This window comes from Triturus cristatus, chromosome 6 (genome assembly GCF_964204655.1).
Source record: "Triturus cristatus chromosome 6, aTriCri1.1, whole genome shotgun sequence".
NCBI classification, from domain to species: Eukaryota; Metazoa; Chordata; class Amphibia; order Caudata; family Salamandridae; genus Triturus; species Triturus cristatus.
Genome location: NC_140589.1, coordinates 1,768,969,303 through 1,768,993,953, shown reverse-complemented (window position 1 = coordinate 1,768,993,953; position 24,651 = coordinate 1,768,969,303). Strand labels below are relative to the sequence as shown.

The following is a 24,651-nucleotide window of genomic DNA, read 5'->3' as shown; positions in this document are numbered from 1 at the left end:
GCCAATAGGTCTCGCTTTTGGGACCTTATAAGTATTTAGTTATGCAACTGTTGCATGGCTAAACACTTATACGGTCCCAAAAGCTATGCCAATGCTTGTTTTTTTTTTTTAAACGGAGTTTTATATAGCGCGAACTTGACCCGGTATCGGGTATCAGAGCGTTTTACATAGCACCAGTTTCATTACATGAGGACACATTCATTTTTGTTAGGCACTGGGAGATTAAGTAATTTGCCCAGAATCACAGGATGTTCAGCGTCATTGCCGAAACTCGAACCCGGGTCCCCAGATTCGAGGTCGACCACCCTAGCCGCTAGGCCAAGCCACTGCATCTGCACTCAACAACACACTACAATACAGAAGAGAGAGGTCTCTTGACATCAGCCACTCCTTACCATTATTGCCAATGGCCTTCATCATCACCTCCATCTGTGCGTACTCGTAGTTGAAGTTGTTCTCGCTGGACACTTCGCTGGACGTGTCCCCATCGGCGTCCAGCTGTTCAAAGCTGTTACTGTTCCTCATACTGTTTTCTCGCTCATCGTCTTCATGCTCAGATTTCTTTTTTTTTTTTGGCAAACTTATCCTGCAAAATAATTGGAAGGAAAATAACACAACGTGGTCAGTTCTCATCCAAGAAATGAGTTCCGCGTCAGACACAGTCTGGCGCTTCACGAACATTTTCAAGAATGAGATGTGGAGAGGAATCCACCCACGGTCAACACTCGAAAACCTTCATTAAAAGTACTGAGAAGCGACTCTGAGCCCAGCCAGGAGTTGGAAGAATACGGAAGGGCACAATTTAGAATACGTTTATAGAATAACAAATACATGAGCTGCCCTAACTCACTATGGTATCTCAACAACCACAGCCTCCTAAACATGAAATCTGCTCTCTCCGTGTGATCACGACCACACAACAGGACCGGCAGCTCATACGAAGATCTGGGACTCTCCCAATCATACATGTACAACACTGGCGTCCTGTCAATGCTCAAGTCACCCTTGTGACTCTCTACCTCGCTCATAAATGCATCCTCAGCAAGGCCTCAAAACACCACAGCCACTAAACCCAGGACTACAAATCCAGACAATCCCTGCAGCGTTCGAACAAAAACCTACCCAAGATAAGGTGTAGATTCGAAAGTAGAGGCTTCAATTTCAAAGAAGCCAGGCTGTGTCCCAAGATCAACTACGATGAGGCCGCACACCCTGCCTTTTAGCAAAAACTCAAAATCAAGCATTTTTGTGGCTCCTCCTAGCAAGGACGCAGCTTCAACTGATGTAGAATTCAGACCTGGACTGTAGCCCACTGCCGAGGGCAACACAGGTTGTTAATGGGAGTCATAGGTGCGAGCTGCAGGCGAGGGTCTATACGAGTGCAGCAAGGGCCTATATGAGGGAGAGGGCCTTTAACAACTGGTATAGGCCCCGCAGGATAGCCCGAAGCAAAAGACCTATTAAGTTACAGGAATATTCCATCCACCAAGGATACAATGTTCTAAATTAAAAGGGGAGAAACAGATGAACAGAGGTTAGAATGTTGGCGCTCTGGGCTTCTATCAGCCATTAAGAGTCCTGGGCCTCTTCATTGTTTTCAACATGCCAATGGTCTAGTATATTATACTGACCCCAACATATGGCACTAAAAGCCACTTGTAGACAGTCCATAGCGTGTGGCTGTAGGTGCATGAATAGAAGACGAAATAAGTGCCAAGTCTAACCGAACGTAGACTTTGCCACCGTACATTAAAGACTTTAGGCTGTGACGAAAAAACTGGGCATAGCTGTCAGGAGGTGGGACTCCTTTTTCAGAATGGGGATAGGGAAGCGCCAAATGTACTTTAAATTCAAAGTGTTTACTATGAAATTGTTTTACTTATATTTTTTAACCATTTTTCTTCAGTATGTATTTCCTCTCAATTGTTTCCACCCACTATAGTCTTCCCTTTTTGTTTTCCCCCTTCTTTCTTCCTTCCTGCACCCGCTCCTTTATTTTAGGTAGCGCATGTTGCATTTTTCCTTCTTGCATTTCATTCTTTCTTGTAGGGCTTTTAGTAATTTTGTTACAAATTTTTCCGACCAATGGTGCATGAATCCCTTAGTCTCCTTCCCTTTTTTTTCCTTATTGTGGTATCCCCCCAATACCTCCTCTTTTTACTCTGTCTTCTTTGTCTGCCTGATCCTTCTTTTCTGCTGTGTGTTCCTTTCCACAGCAAATACTCCTTTTTTCCAGTCACTGTTTATTCTCTTTTTTTAAGCATCTTGCAAACTCAGAAACTGCACTGTAGCCAATAAGCATTTAAATTGTTTATGTATGTGTCACTTTAAAAATGTTACATTTTCAAGAGACACTTTTGAAGTGTTAAGGTAATACCGGAGGGCTGTAATGTGTACACCAAATATTCCTTATTGTGATGAACTGCAGACCGTCCTTGGCGGCCTTTTAGCAGTCGGGAGTTACTTGGAAAGGGAGCCAGAAGAGGCTGGGAGACGCGCACACTTAGTAAGTGCTAAACACTCACGGGTGTGAAAGATCCATTACACGTTCACACTCACCTGTGCACCGGCGGCCTGGTGCTCCGGAGTGGGGGTTCCTCGCGCTCTGGATCTGAGAAGAGAGTGCAGGCCTGTAGCGAGCGCAGGCAGGGAAGTGACTGCAGGCAGAACTTGTCAGGACCAGGCACACTTCTGTCTGCTGCTGCCAAGCCGGCATTCTTTACAGCCACGTCTCTGCGATCTGGACTTGCTGCAGGCGTTAGACTCGCAGGAGGAGCACGTATGCGAGGGCGTCGAGCCTCTCTCGCATAACGTCAGATATACTACCATTATATACCCTGAAAACCTAGGTAGTCAACTACGTGCGGGACGAGAGGCGAAGCAGTGGTGTTAGGGCCCTAATGCAAGCAAGGATATTGTGCCTGAGGCGCACGTTCGCGTGCGTTCCACAAGGTGGCGCTGTTTCCCTAGTTTGTGAATATCGGATTACAGAAGTACAGTTGGGTTCTATACGCAAGTGAATAGGGCCAAACTCAGTACATTGCATGACGCCAGTTCTTTCACACACCAGACCCAGTGATGTTTAGCCTAATATAAAAACAGTACCGAAATAACACACTAAACTCGGACATAATCAGTACACAGCGGCATTAAGGGAGGAGACCTCGAGATCAAATGGATACAATCAGTTAGGGACATTCAGCCAAGCACTTCTCGTAACAAGACACAGCACCCTTCATCTTCCGTTCTAACAGTGGCTGATGCACCAGACAGGATGAAAAAGCACACACAAAGACAAGGAACACCTCCCATGAATAAGTGAAAGTCACCCCCACAAGACAAAACAATGAAAATAACGCATGCAACCTCACTGTGCAGACTCTGCTCTGCACAGTGAGGCTGCATGCGTTATTTTCATTAACCATTGACCTGACCCCCATATTCCCTCAAGTATTCAGTACAGACTCATTCCCTGAGACGGGGCACTGCGGATCCGCCCTGCGGCTCTGAACTTGGGGTGCGGGGGTCCGTACCTGAAGAAGTGGTTGTTCCCCCACAGGATCCGGTCTCCGTGGTACAGCTGAGTCGGGCCGGTGACTGCGGAGCCGTTCACGAAGGTTCTGCGGAAATCAAGCACCCTTGTTAGAAGCTTAAAGGCCATGTATTGTGCTCCGGACACTGGGTTCACTGCAGCGGAGCACTGCACACAGACGGGGCTTTAGAGCAAGACCCGTCAGCCGTGCTTCCCTCATCACGGAAGCACGGCGTCCGACCGGGACAGCCCCTTCAGCTCTCTGTACACACTTTATACCCCAGCCCTCCCTTGTCTTCGAATTCCCCATTAATGTTTGTTCAAAATCCTTTCATTCCCCCGCTAATCATAGGCTCGCACCCTCTAAACTGGGAGATTCAGCGGGCAGGTAAATACTCACAAGGAAGGAAGTATTCTGATTATAAGGGGCAAAAACAATCACTCCAGAATAAAACAAAAATATGAGCATGGGAACTGCATGAATAGGTTGACCTGGGTCTCAAAATCTAATTTAATCTGCTAAAATGGCTGAGTGAGTCAAATGCTGCCTGCTGACATCTGAAGGGCACGCGTTGGAATCCCAGTGAGGCAAACTCAGCCTTGCATCCTTCTACGGTAGATACATTAAGCACCGTTACATTGGCGAATGTGTTCTATCGCCGTCCTGTTAGGCAATACATGTATAAAGGCATGCAGCATTATATCATGGGTCGCTCTTTTCATGGTTCATTTGTCCTGCTCGTTTCAACGAAAATCTTTCAAACATCAGATGAGCTGCTTGAAACTCCCCATAATAACAAATTATCAAGAACGTTGGCGGGAGCACAGTAACTTGCTTAAACCGGTTGCAGCGATGCGGTAAACTCGTGTTCTGCCCTTTGGTGTCACCAGGGTGGACGCCACGTGTTAACAGATTACCGATGCTTCCCTGCTGACTTCGCATCCACGGATACAGAAACTGTTCCTCGTCTCCATAAAAACATATCAAAGAATGAAGGCGCGGCTGAGTTAGAAGGAAGGCACAAGAGATGCCCAGCCCCACCTCTGGGACCCGAGTGAGCGCTGTGCTCACCCCAAGGCTTGGTCGGGGACTTCTTGTGATCAGCTTCCAGCTTCCTCCGTCCTCCACGGAGGCTTGTTCCAGTTTCTTGGATGGTTACAAGTCTTTTTTTAAATTATCCAACATCAGTTTTGTTTCTAGTTTTATGAATAACATGTTCTTAATAGCGCCACACACAACACTTCTTCAATTTCTAAGCACTGTAAATAAACATGTTTCTAGTACCCAAGTGTGGCTCAATGATTAGAGCGGCAGACCCTGATGCAGAGGTCTAGCCCGGGACCAGGGTTCAATTCCCTGCCTCGGCGGGTCTTGGGCTAAAAAAAAAAATAACACGGACATGATAATTCTCGCCTCGGTGCCTATTCCAATCATGGAGTCCCGCTCTGCAACTCTGGGCAATAGCTTGCTTAATCTCCACAACGGCCCCCACAACGCTAAGGATGCCTGGCCTCCACCTTGGGGGTGCCCAGGAGTGGACGCCTCACAGGGAAAGCCAGGATGGGTTCCACAGTGGTACAAGCGCCTTGAGACCCTTGCGAGTGAGTAGTGCGCTATACAAGTATCAATTTACAATTTTACCCACTTTACCGACATTGGAAGAATAGAAGGCTGACCCCCCTCGTGAGGTGTTGCCTGGTGACCTCCAGAACCCAGCCTTTTGTCAGCTGAAAGAGTTCAGCTCACTGAGATATTATTCTCCACTTGCACTGGTTGCCATTAATAATAAGTGAATATTATTTTCACAGAATATTCCTATCTAGCTGTTCCCGGTCTGTCCTCCTGCCAGTGTTTCAGCAGGGGTCGCACGTTAGCCCGGGAGAGCCGGAGACCGGTCATGTTTTCAGGACAACCACGGGGGTAATTTTACATACACTGAACCTAAGTCAGAATACTGCACATCATTCCGGGTTGCCCCTAACTACTACGGCTGGCATGACTCCGCCCACGTGGCTTTACTAAACCATCTGCCAATTTAACCAGCACTGACGATAATCCCCGTTATTCCCAAATCTGGCATCTTCTAGAATGTAGGCAAGGAAGGAACCGAGAGGGAGGCAGAACACACGACTGAATTACTACTACTACAGCTCTACTTGCAACACGTTGTAATCTGATAGAATTGCACACACCTACAGGAGGGCCAGATGCAAACCGTCATAAACAGAATGTCACCCTTAGACTTACACTGAGGTCAAATGAGCTCGTTCAAAAACATTCGATATAAAATCAACTGCTTGTGATTGGTTGAAGAGGCCATCTGCTTAGTGCTTCTAATTTTTTCTTTCCACTTCGCTTTATTAGCACAAGCTTAAAAAATGGCATAAAATGGAAAAAATGTGACCCACAGATGGCCAAAGGCTACTGGGTCTTGAAGCACAGAGTTTGTAAACGTACAAAAGCCCTGGTGTGGGTTTGTGGAGTTTTTTGTTTTTTTAAAGATGAGTGACTCGCAAGAAGAAATGGATTCTCAAAATCTAACTAAAAATTCCCTAATATATTCTGGGGTTTGAGCGTATCAGCAGAAAACCCAAGATTTTCCATAGCAAAAAATTATGTTTTTTATACTGAGGGGAGGGACCAGGTTGAAAATGTGGCGAAAGAGGAATTGTAGGTGATCCCTTATGAAAACTGCCCCAACCGCTGGAAAGTCCAAAACAAGGAACCATGCACTCACCCAGATAATGAAAAAAAACTGCATTCGGCGCCCACAGCGACAGCACTGACGTAACAGAATTTAGAAAACGTCCGCCACTCCCCCACTATGAAGAGCTGTCTTGCATTACCTGGTGTTCTTCTTGGGTGTCAGTATCACCTGCGCCTCCGAGGCGATGTCTATGATGCAGTGCTCAGGCAGGATCCCCATCCCACACAGCTGGATGTCTTGGGAGTCATCGGACCCTATCAGCGTGTGCTCCTGTGGAAGAGGTGCATGAGGTCAACAAAAGGGGACAGGGACAACTTCACAAAGGATATCACAGGTGTACATGTGCCCCTGTGGAAGAGATTCAGGAGGTCAACAAAAGGGGACATGGACAACTTCACAAAGGATGTCACAGGTGTACGTGTGCTCCTGTGGAAGAGGTCAACAAACGGGGACATGGACAACTTCACAAAGCAGATCACAGGTGTACGTGTGCTCCTGGGGAAGAGGTGATGAGGTCAACAAAAGGGGACATGGACAACTTCACAAAGGATGTCACAGGTGTACGTGTGCTCCTGGGGAAGAGGTCAACAAAAGGGGACATGGACAACTTCACAAAGGATGTCACAGGTGTACGTGTGCTTCTGGGGAGGAGGTGATGAGGTCAACAAAAAGGGACATGGACAACTTCACAAAGGATATAACAGGTGTACGTGTGCTCCTGTGGAAGAGGTGATGAGGTCAACAAAAGGGGACATGGACAACTTCTCAAAGGATGTAACAGGTGTACGTGTGCTCCTCTGGAAGAGGTGATGAGGTCAACAAAAGGGGACATGGACAACTTCACAAAGGATGTCACAGGTGTACGTGTGCTCCTGTGGAAGAGGTCAACAAAAGGGGACATGGACAACTTCACAAAGCAGATCACAGGTGTACGTGTGCTCCTGGGGAAGAGGTCAACAAAAGGGGACATGGACAACTTCACAAAGGATGTCACAGGTGTACGTGTGCTCCTGGGGAAGAGGTGATGAGGTCAACAAAAGGGGACATGGACAACTTCACAAAGGATGTCACAGGTGTACGTGTGCTCCTGGGGAAGAGGTCAACAAAAGGGGACATGGACAACTTCACAAAGGATGTCACAGGTGTACGTGTGCTCCTGTGGAAGAGGTCAACAAAAGGGGACATGGACAACTTCACAAAGGATGTCACAGGTGTACGTGTGCTCCTGTGGAAGAGGTCAACAAAAGGGGACATGGACAACTTCACAAAGGATATCACAGGTGTATGTGTGCTCGTGGGGAAGAGGTGATGAGGTCAACAAAAGGGGACATGGACAACTTCACAAAGGATGTCACAGGTGTACGTGTGCTTCTGGGGAGGAGGTGATGAGGTCAACAAAAAGGGACATGGACAACTTCACAAAGGATATAACAGGTGTAACGATCTCAAGCAACAATGACGTGGTTTATTAATTATTCAAGGACACGCTTAACTACTCTTGCTGGATAACCAGATTCCTTGATGTTATTTTGCTTTTGAAACTACTTTTCAAACCAGAACACGCAGGAATAAATTAGGTGACTAGGATATAAGGTGCAGATGAAAAAGGGTCCATGTTACGAGATGGGAGGTCTTGTAACAACGATGCCAATCATTTGGGTCAGTGCATGACCTGCTCTGGTGAGGAGAATTTAAGAAGACACATGACTGGTGAGCCTGATGAGATACCTCAATCTTTGTTGTAGTAGGCAACATGTATGTACTGGTAAGAGAGATAAATCATGCTAGTAGAGGACGGACTGATACATGTATACCACAGCTGGTTTACTTCTTTGAAGCGTGTTTAGGAGGGATGACCCATGAATGATTCCATACATGCGGAAGAAGTAATGAGGACATCTCACAGGAGACCACTGCAGACAGAGATAAGTAGTGCAAGGAAGGTTTTATGTATCCTAAGAAGATGAAGAAGAATCCTGCAGCTGATTATTCTTAATATAAGGAAGACATACAATGCCTAAAAGACACTCTTACATTTTTCAGGCTAGTATTGGCCATCGCTTTTTTTTAAAAACACGTTTCATCCGAGTGGCCACCAAACTTCTAAAACTCAATCAGGAACTTCACTAAGCCTTTTCAGGGCCATTTTACTGTTCAATTCTCAATCTCTTCTCATTAGGTAGAAAACCACCACTTTAAAAACAAAATGCTTCACTTGCTTGCAGTGCTTCATTTGCAAAAGTGTGAGTGCTGGTGCCCAAAGCTCGGCTCGGCGGGGGTATTATAAATGGGTGTCTCGAATACCAACGCTGCGTAGTGCGGAATTCAGCTCAGGCCTCTCTCATTCACTACAAGACTGCTGCCCCTTTATCTCAATCCTGCCAATCCTCACTTTCTACTTTTGTGCCAGTTTTCCAGTCTCTCTCTCTCTCCTCCTTTCCCGTTGTGTTTTTCTCTCTGCTGCTCGCAGTCAATATCTGATGAAGAAACATAAGTGCTGGTCCCCAAAAAATGAGTGCTGGTAGGCCCCACCAGCAACCACTGGCTCGAATTAAGCACTTTTGCATGTCTATTGAAAACAAGTAATATGTTTAGTCTTGGAGTAACATAACTTCTCTTTGGTGAGAGGGGAGACTTGTTGACAGTCTCTCTCCAAGTTATTATGTATTCTCTAATTTATCAGCCACTTCCTACATAACAACAGATCAAACTTGCATTAAACATGTATGCAAGGTGAGAATGTGTACCCTGAGACCACACTCCTTGCTTAGAAAATTTCAAATGCTTGAAGCCTACACTGGGCTAAATTATCTAAAGCACTGACTTTTATTAATGATTTGAGATTGGCCAGACTGGTTTAAAAAACTGGAAATATTCTCTAATTTTCTTCATTTGCACTTCACATAATTACCTTTAAGTAGTAGACAAGAAGTTCATTGAGTGCTGGATCAGCATTCAGGTTCACCAAGAAGCATTTATTGTCTCCGACTTTAATTCCAGAAGACTGAAGGGATATCCCCAAGCTTTCAAGTTGTTTCTGACGCTCCTGTTGATGAAATAAACATTCTATATTTTAATTAGGTTTAGTTTAAGGTACATTAGCAGTTTTACAATGCCACTCAGGTCAATACACGCAGCAATTGCACAGTGCAGGACAGAGCAACAGCTGCAAAAATTTACATCTTTATCACAATTCTGTAGGAAAGAGAAGTCTAGAAAGATATAAATGAGCCTTTTGGGTATGAGTCGTAACTCACACATTACAGAGGGCAGGAGATACTAGCCCTGGTCTAACAGGAAGTGTTGATGAGAGTCTTTCTTCTGGGAGAATTTGAAGAGGCATACTGAGGGAAAAGCCCTTGTGGGGTGGATTCCTTTGTTTGACAATCATAAGAAGGGTCTCAATCCCCTCCATTGTTCAATTTTGTCATTCAAATGTATAACAGTAATCGGATTATTCAGTGATGGGAGTCCAGAGGCCAGCAGATATAGGCAAGTTCGAAACATAAGGTTTGGCAATCACCAATACCAATTGGTGGCTTCTTCTGGTAGATAATGTGAGTGGGTGACACCTGGCAGTGACCAAGGGCATTCTGTGGAGGAGGGCGGGTGATACAGCAGCTGGATGAGTCAAAACACTCTTATACGCGCAAATCTCTCCAGGCGCATATTGCATGGACAAGACCTCGTTTTTCCAGAAGATTTCTTTTTTTCGCAATTGATAATTGTGGGTGTAACTATATTACCACTGAGTTTATTTTAACATGAAAAGATGCATTTTAGTTCAACAAAGTCTTATTTTGCAAGGCACTCACAAAAAAATAAGAAGTCAGAAGCGGCTTTTTAACTAGAAGACCTCAAACTCCTCCTGTACATTATAATCATCAAAAACATTACTGTATTTCTGTGTAAAAATTAAAAAAGGGAAGAGTGAATAAAGTTAGCCAGCATTTAATAAAGGTCAGCTTATGCACACCAGAAAGCCGATCACTCCACTCCTGTGATACATAAGGTTTAGTGATTATCAGTAGTTTCACCCACATGTCTGAATTTCTTTAACTTGCAGGTAAAGCCAACTTTGAGCTAAGACCTTCACCTACTTAACCAAATACAATTGTTCCATGGCATGGACTTCCTAATTACCTGTTTACGCCCTCTGCATGGCTAGGTCAAAGTATGCTACCTAGTGCTTTCCTTTTTCTGGCAGATCCTCTGCGTTTCTCCCCATGAGCTTGGCAAACGAATACGTTCATTGCTGGCTTTCCATTCAAATCACATTTGAGACATTAAAGCTGGGCGCTCTATTTTTCGAGAGTGACTGTCCCTTATACTAGGACTGCAAAGTTCTGTCCAGTTCCCCATAACTGTGGTCCTTTGCCTTAATCATATTTGTGATATATATTCAGTGTAAATGTACCAAGTGTCAACTGCATTCATACTGGGTACAGGCACGCTTTGACTTGGCAGGCGAGTGCTGGAGTCCACCAGGTCATGAACACATTTATGCTGGGATAGCAATGTCCATTGTTGACATTATACCAGACCATACATTTCTGACCCCTCCCCAAAACAAGATACGTCTGGTGGGTTGAGGAGGTAACATCACAAAACAAAATGATGGACGCTCACCCCCAGTCACAAATCTGGGTTTAATCTTTTGTTATTTTGCTTGCCACGCCACCCCAGTTTGAACCCAGCCATATACAAATCAGTCTTGGCCATGGGAACAGTCCAGCCCGAATTGCCAAGTCAGGTCCTCCCTGGACCGAAAACAAGCATCCTGGGACTGGTTTCGGGGTATTACCCCTCATCAGTCAGGCTACCTTGAATTCCGTGGTGCAGAGAGCAAGGGACCCACATCTGGGCATACCCTTAGCCAGGAGGAGGTACCCAGGAGTTAGCAGGGATTCCCCCAACCAAGTAAAACTCATCCCGTATCCTTTTTTCTGCTTGTGATGGTCATCCCCATGTAAAATGACCTCCCCACCTGCAGCAATTCCATATTCCTAAACCAGACAAATCAGGTCTCAGTAAGGATAGCAGGGCACCATGCCCCAAACACAAGGAGATCAAGTCTGGGGACAAAGTTATCTCCAGGATTGGTGGTGCTGCAACAAATTCAAAAGCAGCACCACCACGGACTGGACTGGACTGGCCTGCTCCAGCAAATACTGTGCTCAAGGTTACTCATCATGGTGGAGGTCCTGTACACCCGCACATTACAGAAGAAGACTGTAAAACCAGCAATAGAACTGCTGCAGCACTTCCCTCTCCCTACCAACCAGGTCTAATTCTCAGATGCCTCCAAAGGTGCCTTCCAGCTATACCTGTAGAGAGAAAGAACAATTTACCTGCAAGCACAAGTTACCTGCTAGCACAAGGAGTTGGACTGCACCTACCCCAAGGGAGTGACACGAGCCAACATGGACAGTCGGACTGGAAGGACAGTGGGGAGGACAACTCCGGGTCATGGAGCCACTCCAATCACCTTCAAGCACCAAGAGAGGTGAGCCTGCTTCCTAACCGATCCTTACCATTTATGTATGTAGTATTCATATGGTGGGAATGCAGCAGGGCGCTGTATGCGGTCAGAGGCAAAGACATAGTCAACGAGTTAGAGGAGGAGTAGCTCTGTTCGAAGAGTCTAAGTGGACTGTCACTGTGTGGTGATGTACTGTTCTTTAAAGAGGTATGAATTCAACTTTTACTAAATTCAGATACTATGTGCATAAATCGAGGCTTCTTGCCATTTTGTTTGTGCATCTTCGCCTCCAGTCTGATGGTGTTGTGGCTGCAGGTGGATTGAGCCTCACAGGAGCTGGTGACACTTGAGTTCATGCTCATGATGGTGGTGTTCTTTTTCACTGAGAGGCAGGAGGCAGTTCCAAGTTCAGTTTCATGTACTGAGTACAACACCATATCCATGTCTTCTATAGAAAATAGGAGCCATATGAAGCTGCTTCCGACGGCAATAAAGGATGTTTGGGTTTTCTGAATGAATTATACGCCTTCCTGTGTTCGCGACCTTATTATATTAGATTATATTTACAAACCTCTTATCTGTGAAGTGACTGGCTACTGTGTTCATATCTTGTAGTAGTAACCGAGGGAACCTGAACAAGAATGGGTTTAGGTTGCACTGGAAGAAGGCAATCAGGTATGTTAATGCAGGAGCCGAGGCTCTTACCATGAAAAGCTACAGCTACTAAAAACATCAAATAGAAATATAGCGCAAGCGACAGGCAAAGAGCATCATTAAGACTACAGACGTGGTCACGTCTTCTGCTATTCATGACTTACTATGCAGCAGCAGCATCCTAAAAGTGCTAAACGAAGCATATCAGAGCATATGGACACCTCCTATGGCTGAGCATATTAATTCGTGCATTCTGAGCCCTAGTGAAGTGAATTACAAAGAGAATCAACAAGACAAACCTTGCTACTGTCAGGGGACGTACATTATGAAGATCTACCACAGAGACACAAATCTGCAACTTGAGGAAATACAGTAAACCGGATGTCCCATCTCTCTAGGTCACACCAAGAAATAACACGGACTCCAGAATATAAATAATGTGAGACACAAAAGGCTGAGGAGACCTGATGCAGATCTGAACTCCACGCGTGGGTCTCTAGCCCATGCCAACTGTGGTCCCAGGAAGCATGTCTGCCAGGCATGCAGTGTGCACCGCAGCACCTGGGGCAAGTGCTGCAATGGAATCAAACCACAGAAGCCCCTGAACACAAGAACTCATCCAGCACATTCTTTGAGGCATGCACATTCACCTAACACTGACTTCAGCTCTGTTATAATTAGATGTAAACATGTTCCAAAAAGTAATTTGACCAATGTGGCGTTAGGATCATTTAGAAAGTTTAATAAGGGTCATCAAGTTAGGAGACCACCTGCTTGATCCTGAACCATTTATTTTTGCTTTCTGCGTTTGCATCTATGATCCAGACCGAGGGCACAACTATGATTGCGCTCTTAGATGAGGAGGGACATGGTTATGCACGACTCCTGAACGAAGAACTTGAACAGTGGTCTCATGAGAAACAGCTGATCCCATGGTTTCAATCGAGGTTCCAAAGAAATTGCCATATTGAGAATAGTCTGCTGACTCTGATCTGTTTAATAGAGGACTTTGCCCGGTCAAATACCCCGTCACTATTTGCGGCATTTATTGATTTCACTAATGCTTTTGACAACGTCCCAAGAGCTCACTTATGGGCTAAGCTGCACGGCTGGGGGATCCCGCCCAGTCTCTTGAAAGCACTCGAGTCCTTGTATAGTGAGACCTGGGGGAATATCAAACTGGCCCACTTCAGAGAAAATCTACACAGATGAAGGTCTCACGCAAGGATGCATCCTTGCTCCTTTATTATTTAACCTCTTTGTGGTGGATCAGTAGTAGATCATGCCCCGGGGGCTAGCTAACCGGAAGGTCCAAGTACTCCAATACGCGGATGACATGGATATGCTTGACCAAACCCAAGTGGGTCCACAAAGCACTCTTGATGCCTTGGTCTGATACTGCAAGATGAACTCAATTAAGATCAACCTAAACAAGACAAAGGGCAGTAATATTTGGTAGTAATTAATTATAAATGGTTCATGGCACATGGAGGGCATGAAAGTGGAGAGAGTGAAAAGTTTCAAACATGTCGGTGTGCACTTGGATGAAAGAGGCGGCAAAAGGGCACAAGAAGAGGCTTTTCAAGGGCTCAGCAATGCATCAATTATGTGCAATGAGGCATCTAAAAAGGAGCTTGGCTTGCCCACACCTGGCAAGCACTACTACCCGTGGGGCCAGTATAGTGATGCCTACAGTCTCCTACGGCACTATAATGTACAAAGACAACCTATTCGATCTGTTGCCTAAACAACAATGTGCACAATATAGAAATATCCCAGAGTGCACTATCCAAGGCCAGGTGAGGCTGGAGTTCAACATCTGTAAGCAAAATCTGGCGCTGCGTACCAAATGGGTGAGCTAACTGCCTAAAATTAAATAAATCTAAGACTAGTATGCTAAAGAAGCTGATATGGAGGAGAATACAGGAACTGAACTCTGAGTGGGGGGAGGGGGGTGTTCCGAAAGAAGGGCCTCCGAGCTCTAGAAGCAGAAAACATCAACTCGGATCTTCAGATAAATGCCACGGCTAAACTTGTAATGAAGAACGCGGGCACGTGGCTTCCCAGTCCCTGCTATACTCCCATTCCCCTCTTCAGAGTTTTGCTGCTGGTTAGGATCCCCCATTTACGGAGCACGTACTGTTACTTGGTTCGCGGGTTGCCTTGCGGGTGTGGTTTTTTGTGTTGTTCTGTTTGACAAAAGGAAACCGCATTGTGGGCTAGGAGTTATGCGGCCTACGCCATTGATTTTACCTGATTTGCCAATCTGCTCCGCCGAGAGACTCTCACTGTATGTATGCTATATGCCTTTTGCTACTCTAGCGGCCGGCCGGATGGTTGTAGGCCCATGCCTGTAATTTTTTCATCGTGCAATAAACGGTTCCAAAAAAAAAAAAAAAAAAAAAAAAAAAAAAAAAAAAGAACGCAAAACTCCTATCAGTGGCACAAGATCTAAAGGCCATAGGGAATAAGAAACATGGCAGCTGGCCAAGGAGCTACATTCCCAATCTACCAGAGCTTGCCGCTCCCCATTACAGCTATGAGACGGGGGGGGGGATGTGGCCTGATACCTTTAAGATGCTACTTGTTTGGTCGTCGAAATGGAGAAACGAGTAAGCAATGCAGACTGTGAAGTAAATTAGAGGAATCGTTGCTGCACGAGATCTGCACCTGCGAGAGTCTAATACCGTTGAGGAAGTTTTGGCTACGACCAATGTTCCGCATCTTGAATGTGAGATTCCGTAGGGGTGCTATCATTTGCTGTCTCAGACGTAAATCAAGCCAGTTATCAGGCCGCTTCATGCAGTGCGTGAAAACGGCGGCAGACCAACAGAATCTGGTGGGCCACACTGACACTGATCCCTCAAAGAAGAGTTCCGAATAAGATGTAGCCGGCAGCCCGGAAATCATTTTTATTTAGGAGTGAATCGGGCCGTTATGGGTGACTGAAAATTAAAGAGAAGGGGGAACGAGGGTGGGGCTTAGGAGGCCAGGGGCACCATGATTTTAAAAGTTCAAGGCCTGGGGTTTAGAGGGGCGGGGCGGTGTGGAATAAGGGGATTAGTGCAATATTTACTGCAGGCAAATGCTGGGTATGGTAAGCGTCAGGGAACCTCTGTAGTGCAATAGAGGGACACGTGCAATAATCAATAGAGGCTGATTAGGTTTGTGCAATGAGTGAAGATATTTTGAGTATATTAATGGGACTAATTTACACTGGACAGCTTTTCAAGAAGGGGGAGTTCCCCCTTGAAGGCTCTCTAGTGGGATGAAATATTTTAGGTTCCGTTGTGTGTAGGCCTCTGGAGAACTGTCTCTGAGAGAAATGACCTGTGTGTCCCCTTAACCTTGAAGGTTTGTCTTCCTTTTAAGACTGTTACGCTGGACCACCCATCAGGCAGACCCGTGATGTTTGAAACGGGCCAAACCTCCAGCAGTTACATTCACGATCCCCCGGACCTTAGTTTTAAAAAGACCCCCAAGGACACTTTGAGTCAAGCTGGAAAATTGTTGCACCACAATTTCTCTCCAACCAGAGATTTGCCTGAAGAGTTGTTACTCAAAATATTTCATTTTTTTCGTGGGCCAATGTATCTAAATGTATCAAAATGTCTGGTGCTTGGAATGCAACATTTACAAATGAACCAACCTACAGAAAGGTATGTTTGAAAAGGAACCAATCAACAACGCTTTGACATACCACGTAAAACCGAGTTTAGTTCCATTGACATGTGCCTCTATCTTTGAATCTAATAATTCTGGTACCAATATCCTCATAGTGACCCAGATTTTAAAGTTTTATCAGGAATTCTGGATAAAAAAGCCAGGTTGTGCTGCTGCGTCGCTACCATTGCAATAATTCTTATGAACCTCAAAAGCCTGCTGCTTAGAGGTGTACTAGCAGACCAATGAAAGTACCTTTTAGAATGTTTCTGTAAAATACTGTATAATGCAGAAATTCATGAACTGCAAGTACAAGCACACACCCAAAATTCAACAAAGTAAAACAGATTTTCGAAAGACTCCATTTTAACACTGTTTCAGTCACAAGGTATTGATGTGAATCGCAATGATGCATTGTAGGCGCTATATCAAAAAAAGAAGAAGGGGGGACCTAGGAGCTAATAAAGGTCCAGTATCCATGCTCCTAATGCCTTCATTTAAACAACAAGAGGACACTATTCCTATAGCAGGGTGCAAAAAGTCACCGATGCATGAGGGTGCAAAAGTCACCCATGTAATCAAAGAAAAAACAGAAAAAGAAAAAGAGAAAAAGAATCCTAGGTATAGAGGACCCATAGGTAAGGGGGAAAAACATTTATGAGAGTATTTATGAATGTGTTGTAAGATTGTTAGCAATTTGCTCAGTACATTCAGTACTTTGGTTTGATGACGACGTATCTCTGTCTGTCTTTACAGCCCGGTTATATGCGGGCGCCCATTGCCCTTGCCAAGGGGAGAAACGTTTTTCAGTGCTAGGTAAGCACTCCCTTTATTATAGATATCTTTGTGTGTTAGCAGCCCAGCTACATTACTTCGGCGGGACCGCTACCCGAGCATGGTATCTACTAGCTAATATAGCTTATGCACGGAGTAAGGTCTCGTTATATTGCCTATGACAACGTATATGACTGGGACTTAATGGAGTACCAACAATTAATTTGTTTCGTGTGTTTGTTCGGTTTCTTAACTTTCTTATGTAATTGATGTGAACACAGTGTTGGCACACTATGAAGCATCAAGTTGTACTGATGCCCATATTTGTGGTTTATTTCGTCTTTTCTTTCCTAGGCACGGTCAGGAGCAGTTTCCACCATACAGCTGTAGCCATAGCGAGGATGTACAGTTTCCTGCTCTGCCCTGACTGAAGAAGAGAGGGTATTTTAATGTAACGTATATTGGCTCACGTGCGCTTCACTTTTTTGATGATTTTGGTCCTGAAGAAGCGCCAACGACCTTTATGGCGACGCAGGCGCGAAACATGTTGACCTATGACCGCTGACACCCGGGCATAGTGTGCCTTTGGGGCGATGTTTTATTTAGCAGTTTTTTCACTGCAAAGGGTAAATTGATTATAACTACGCTGCAGGTTTACCCATTATTTTTAAAAATGTTGTATCACCTTGCACGCACTTTCCTTACCCTCAGTAGACCCTCCCTTTACACACCCTCATGCACCATCCGGCAGTCCTGAAAAGATCTCCGAGAAAGTGACCCTTCGGGGGACCCGTAGGGAATTGCAACGCCGGCCCTACAAGGTGCAACTGCCCGATGATGAAGCATGACATCCCTGGGGGTGTGTGAGGGCATTAAAGGACAAAGAATTTTTTCCCCCTTACCTATGAGTCCTCTGTACCTAGGATTCTTTTTCAGTTTTTTCTTTGATTACATGGGTGACTTGTGCACCCTCATGCATTGTAGGCGCTACCTCCTTAACACTGCTTTGTACAGGAGCTAGGGACGAATTCTGCAACATAGTACTGTTTGACCAGTACAATGCATTAACTACTGAGTCATAAGGCTCTTATACTAATCCATGTATCTCCAACCTTCTGTGTATTATTTATTGCCTTATAGAGGTCCCTTTCGGTAGGATGCATTCCTGATTACATTAAAAAAAAAAAAAAAAGGTTGAACAAACCTGTGCAATCTCCTCCGTTTTCCGTAACTTCTCTTCCCAGGTCACAGTCATCTCTTGTATAAGTTTTTCGGACTCATGCAACCGTTCATTTAGCTCTGGTGCCTTCATGGACTGCAAAGATAGGCAAAGAAATCCCATTACCACAAGTTGCAGTCTACATCCACCGCATTTAAAAACAAATAACTATGCAACAATGGAAGACAGATTAATTTAACCCTGCCCAAGTAAACACGTGTGTTCCCAAACCATGAAGCTAGAAAGTTTGATTAAACAGGAGAAATAAAACAGTTTCAACAGTGGTGCAAATCAGACATAAGAGAAGTTTACGCTTCAGATTCATATGATCATAGTAGAAATGGTGCAAGCGTTTTGCGCCCTTCCTTGCAATCAAAGAACAGAATAGTGAGGCGTTCGCTTCTGTAAAGGAGACCTCATCAGTTTTGTCCACACACGAGTGAATTATTTTATTTTTTCTTATATATAGAGCACAGTGCAACAGAAATTTGCTTTAGGTGTCATCAATTTTGTTAAACTGTCTCATTTTATTCAGGACCAAAATGCCCCTCTGAATTAATTGCTTGTGAATTAGGCCTGGGGTCAACAATTCTCGGGCTCGAAGCACCTGGAGAACGCATAATAGAACACTGGAATGTTGGGAGCCCCATTGAAGACAATGGAGTTCTCCGGGATTCTAATGGCCGATAGAAGCCCGGAGCTCCAACATTCCAATGTTTGTTCACACCTTTTGCTGTGCACAAACGCTTCACGAAGCCCAAATGTTTTTCAATCCCCGCGGACTCAGTGAGGCCTTCGGTTTATTAATTCTAATATTCTGCCCTCTAGGGGCGGAATGTTCTAATAGCCTTAGAGTCCTCCGTAGCTGGGCTATAATGGCCATTAAAGTCCAGCTCCCTTGTTAAAGTCCCTCGCCAAGGAGGCCTTTAATGGCCGGTATAGCCCTCTACAGCGGTCTATAGTGGGTTTACTGAAGAAAGTGTTACTGCACCTGTAGGACAAAAACCTTTGTTTTCACACCACAATACCTCTGCTTTGGTGAGTTGTTCCCTGAGTTTATCAACCTCCTCCCGAAGCTCGCGTATGATTCGCGCGTTGGGATCTTCGTTGACTACAGCGTGGTTGACTATGCTCTTGGCTCGGTCAGCATACCGGAGCGTGGACAGTGTCTCATCATAGTTATCGGCAGCAGGGCTAACAGTGGCAACCATTGCAGTTTTACTGTTACCCCCAAGACTGTCCTTTAAAGGAAAAAAAGGTTAAAAAAAAATCAGAATACATAAAATATCTACTGTAATAATCAGCCCATCCAAAACCACTGCAAATTTACTGAGTTGCACATGAATAAATCTGCGTTTTATTACAACTACATTACCACGACTAAACCTTAGAAAGAAAGGTCCACCATTGTGAACAAGGCATACATTACAGAAGCAATGGCTGAAGGACTTTCAAAGCCACTTTTTCTACACTCCCTAAATTATTTTCTACTGTAAATGTAACATTATTCTGAACGACGTCTACTCATCCTATGACTGATTTAGTAATGACTGCGGAGAGAACCTACTACATAAATATTTTGACAAACTGATTTGATAAACAGGAATCCTTCTACCTTTTCTTAGGAGACTTAATTTTCACCAGTAACAGGTGTATTCCCGATACATCAAGAATAGAAAAACAGAGGTTGAATGGACTAGGACTCTTTGCTGGCTGGGATAGGCTTTGCCCATGACTGAATTTAGTGTGAACTCCAGGAAGGGATGTATTTGGAGGGGACTTGTTGGCATTGATGGAGAACCCAAGGCTGTGGAGGAGGGACATGGTAGCCTGGGTGTGTGACACTCATTGGTTCTTGCTTGTGTGCTTAATCAGCCATTTGTCCAGGTAGGGGAAGAAATGGACGCCTCCCGTTCTTAAATGTGCAGTGACCACTGCCAGGCATTTTGCCAAGACCCGAGGGGCGGTGGTACACCAAATGGTAACCATTTGAACTGGTAATGACAGCCACTTCTCACGAATCGCAGGTAGCGTCAGTGGGCAGGATGGAACGGAATATGGAAGTAGGCATCCTTGAGGTCTAACACGGTCATGATGTCCCCTTGCTAGAGCAGAGGGATGACATCCTTTAATGTTACCATATGGAAATGTTTGGACAGGATGTACCTGTTGAGTAGCCGGAGGTCCAGGATTTGCCCTGAGGGAGCCATTCTTCTTAGGATTAAGGAAGTGGAGACAGAAATCCCCTTTGCCCTGTTGGTGGGGGTGGGGTAGGAGTACTGGTTCTATAGCCCCTTTTTGAGGGAGTGCTTGAGCCTCTTCTTCCAGACAGTTGAGATGCTCTCTGCTGAGGCTGTGCTTGTGGGGTAGGATGTTGAGAACAGCTGTGAGAAGTTCTAGACAGTAAATGAAGCAAACCACTGCTAAGACCCAATTATCGGATGTGGTTTCCTGCCTGTGTGGAAGGAAATACTATAGCCTCCCTCAGACAGGTGAATGATCGGGGGCAAGGAGTGTGGAGATGGAGAGAGTACATTTTTACTGGCAGAGGGTCCTTTGCAAGAGCCCTCTTTCCCACATCTCTGGTGTTACAGACTCTGTACTATAAGCCTGCTGTTGTTGTCTCTGATAGGAGGTAGGCTTGGTAGAGGTGGTTTTGGAGTTTCCCCTGTATTGATGCCGCTGAAAGAAACTTCTAGGTTTGGAAGTTTGGCAGGCACTCATGGTCTTGGTTGGGGCAGTGTCTTTTTTTGAATTTTTCTCGAGCATTTGGTTAAACCTGGGGCCCGAAAAGTTGCTCCCCATCAAAGGGCAGGCTGAGCAAATGCGTGATACACTGTGGACCCCCGCGTGCACATTTTCTGTCCTTCCCATGACGGGCCGCGCTGGTCTCTCCTCGTGTTTGGTCTCTCTGTGCTTTGCCTTTCTTCCCAAGTGATAGCCTCATGCCTGCAGTCCTGATGCTGCTGTACAGTTAACCTTTTAGATTAGTTGTAATTCAGGGTGAGAAATGAGTTATTGTAGCAACCCCGGTTCAGTGCTTTAACGAAAAGCCGGTCACAATATGTGTCTCTATTGTATCACTTTTTTTAGTTACGTGATTGCAACCACGTGCATTTAGTATAAATCACCAGCGGGATCGGTATATTATGTTTCACATTGCCGATTTTGTGGGTACTGTGTAGAGCTTTACTTGCAATGTTAATACACCACATTTACCTTATTAGCTCGATAAACAATGTAAATTATTCCGCCCAAGATTCACGAGATTGCTCAGCCGGAAGGTTTATGTTTTACACATGCATGGCCTGTTGCCATGTTAAGGCGTGGTTACTCTGGCCGCTCTTGTTGTGGGGGCCCTGGGCGAGCCCCCTCTGAGGCTTGCTAAGGAGCTGCGAAGCGCCGCAGAGAAACAAGGATGAAGAACTCGCCATCCTGTCCTCCTGGAAGTACAATGTGTGCGCCGAGCAGCCTTTAGGCGCTATCTCCACCCTGGCGCAGAAGACAGCACAGGCATTGCCTCCCCGGCCTCTGTTCATTCGAGGCGCTGTGTTCCCCGCTCTTGTTGTGGGGGCCCTGGGAGAGCCCCCTCTGAGGCTAGCTAAGGAGCTGTGCAGCGCCGCAAAGAAACAAGGATGAAGAACACGTCATTCTGTCCTCCTGGAAGTACAATGTGTGCGCCGAGCAGCCTTTAGGCACTATCTCCACCCTGGCGCAGAAGACAGCACAGGCATCGCCTCCCTGGCATCTGATCATTCGAGGCGCTGTGTTCTCTCTGGTTTTTTTTCGATGCTGTCACGGGGGAGGATAGGGGGGTGATTTTTGAAAACACGTGAATTTAAATCGTTTTGTCCCACGCCTATGAAGTAAAAGCTTTTCAGATGCGAATAGATTAGAAACTCTTGTGTTGTCCGACGAAAGAAACTTCGAGAAGCCAAATCCGAACGCATTTTAGCTAATATTAAGACTTTAGAGCTTGATTATCATGCTTCTAAATCTGAGATTTCTCTTAAAAAGCTTATTGATGCGAAAATTTCCTTCAATAAGTTTACAACTGATGCTGCCTCTAACCTTTTGCTAAAATTTAATTCCAGGTATTATGGAGGTAAGAACAAAATGGGAAAACTTTTGGCCAATTACTTAAAGATAAGAAAGGAGCGTACAAAGATTGAGTCCATTAAGACTTCCACTGGGAACTCTTGCTTTAAAGATAAAGACATTCTCTCTGAGTTTGTGAAATTTTATGACAATCTTTATACCCCCGAACACATCCCGGAGACTACGGATCTTCTTTCATATTTTCATTCGCTTCCCTCCCCCCCGGCTTCTCAAGTTGATTTTTTTGCCCTAGAACAGGACATTTCGCTTTCTGAAATCTCTCATGCTGTTTCTAAATTGCGGCACGGTAAGTCTCCAGGCCCTGATGGTTTCACTATTGAATTTTACAGCCACTTCGCCTCTCTACTTCTCCCTAAACTATTATTATTATTCCGATCCTTCCTTGCAGCGGGTTCTTCCAGCGGCTCCTTCCAACAGGCTTTAATCTGTTTAATTCCCAAAGAAGATAAGGACCACTCATTATGCAAAAATTAGACCAATTTCACTAGTCAATACGGATTATAAAATTCTGGCAAAAATTTTGGCATTGCGCATGGATCCCCTTTTACCCGATCTCATTGGCCCTGAACAATCAGGCTTTGTCAAGGGCCGTCTCTCATCTGACAATGCCCGTGTTTTTCTTAATATACTTAGCAAGGCTTCCTCTTTGTCACTTCCCTTCGCGGCTATTTCTTTAGACGCGGAGAAAGCCTTTGACAGGATTGGATGGGATTTTATGTTTCAGGCCTTGCGCTGGATCGGCTTTTCTTCCAAATTCATCTCTATTATTTCTTTACTCTATTCTAATCCCCAGGCTTCCATTTTTGTCAACGGGATGACCTCGGATTATTTCTCGTTACACAGGGGAGTGCGACAAGGCTGTCCTCTATCCCCCCTACTTTTTGTTTTAGCCTTGGAACCCTTTCTTACTAAAATTCGTCTAGACAACAGTATTTCTGGTTTTTGGTTCGCATCAAGTTAAACTCTCGGTCTATGCTGACGATATTCTTTTTTACTGCTGTGATCCTGTTTCCTCTATTCCCTCTTTTCTCCAGCAGGTGTCTTCCTTCTCCGCGGTCTCTGGTTATCGCCTAAATGCTGATAAGTGCGAGATTCTACCTTTAAACCCTATTTGTCAAAAGCATCTTTTTTCCCCAAACGAGTTTCTCCTGGCAACCATCTAGGATCAAATATCTGGGTGTTTGGTTCGCTCCTCTCTTGTCTGATACACTCAAATTTAATTTTGATTATGTCTTCAAGAAAATGGACACGGCTATTCAACGCTGGAACCCGCTCTTTCTGTCTTGGTGGGGTCGGCTCAATTCTATAAAAATGATGTTATCCCCTCTTCTTCTTTATACCATTTCCATGCTTCCAGTACACATTCCAGTTTCCTTCTTTAAACGGATTGATTCCTTGTTGCTGAAATTCTTATGGAATGGCAAGCGGTCTCGGATAGCTTTGGCTTCATTGCGCAAGGATAAGGCTCAGTCTGGTGTGCGCTTTCCGAATTTCAGAGAATATCATCGAGCTTTCTCTTTGAAACAATCGACCCGTTGGTTCTCTTCTGATCTTCCGCACTATCCGCCCGTCTGGTTAAGTATGGAATCTTCCTTTCTATCCCCCTTTACCTTTCGCGAGTTCTTATCCTTCACGTCTTCTTTAGTTCGCTTTCGTACGCCTGTTATTTCTCATTGCCGCACTCTCCTTCTCCCTTACATAATATCATCTTATCCCTCCCTCCTTTCCATTCACAAACAACCGATATGGCACAACTCTCTTTTCAAAATTCGTAATCGCACCATCTTTTGGAAGACATGGCATTCTCGAGGATTGTGTTGGATCTCTCAATTAATTTCCCAAGATACCCCTCTCTCATTCCAGGAACTTCAATCCTCTTTCTCACTGCCCTCTTCTGCTCGTTCGCAATACAATGCCCTTCTCCCAGTCCTGATCTTATATCTTCGCTCTTTGGCGCCATCTACCGATATTCCTTTGGACCGCAAAGCTACTACTTTATTATTGGAGACGTCTCCCTCAGCCTCTGCTATTTATAACTCTTTCCGGTACTCCACTGACAGACTAAAATCTAAAATCGAGAATGCATGGGAATTGGATCTTTCTCAGGGTTGGCCAATACCTTTTTGGGACAAAATATGGGCTAAGCTTCATAAAGCCTCTAGAGCTGCTAATACTACCCAAACCTTATATTTCATTTATAACAGAACTTTATGTACTCCACAAGCTTTATCCCGTTTTTCACCTGACACATCCCCTATTTGTTGGTCCTGTTCCTGTCCCATCGCAGATCTCAAACACATGTTGTTTGAATGCCCTCCTATCTCCAAGTTCTGGCACCTAGTATGGACGCAAATACAAAAGATATTTCAACTTCAAATTCCCTTTTCCCCTTCGCAAGTTTTTCTAGGTTCCCTATCACCGACACTCGCACAATCTCCTTCCCATTATCTACTACTTGACCTTCTAGTTGCTGTGGCTTTCCATACCATTACTTCTAATT

The 24,651-nt window shown here is 45.0% G+C and overlaps 1 protein-coding gene across 1 annotated transcript in view; it reads right to left on the bottom strand.

Moving 5' to 3' along the window:
- Window positions 1–24,651, bottom strand: part of KIF13B (kinesin family member 13B) — a 712,974-nt gene that overhangs the window by 367,331 nt on the left and 320,992 nt on the right. Inside the window, exons 11-16 of the mRNA XM_085613040.1 lie at window positions 19,061–19,273; window positions 18,018–18,128; window positions 9,152–9,286; window positions 6,380–6,510; window positions 3,534–3,620; window positions 396–586 (exon numbers count right to left, since the gene is read on the bottom strand). Of these exons, the coding sequence (XP_085469166.1) occupies window positions 396–586; window positions 3,534–3,620; window positions 6,380–6,510; window positions 9,152–9,286; window positions 18,018–18,128; window positions 19,061–19,273 (868 nt within the window). The remainder of the gene's footprint in view (window positions 1–395; window positions 587–3,533; window positions 3,621–6,379; window positions 6,511–9,151; window positions 9,287–18,017; window positions 18,129–19,060; window positions 19,274–24,651) is intronic.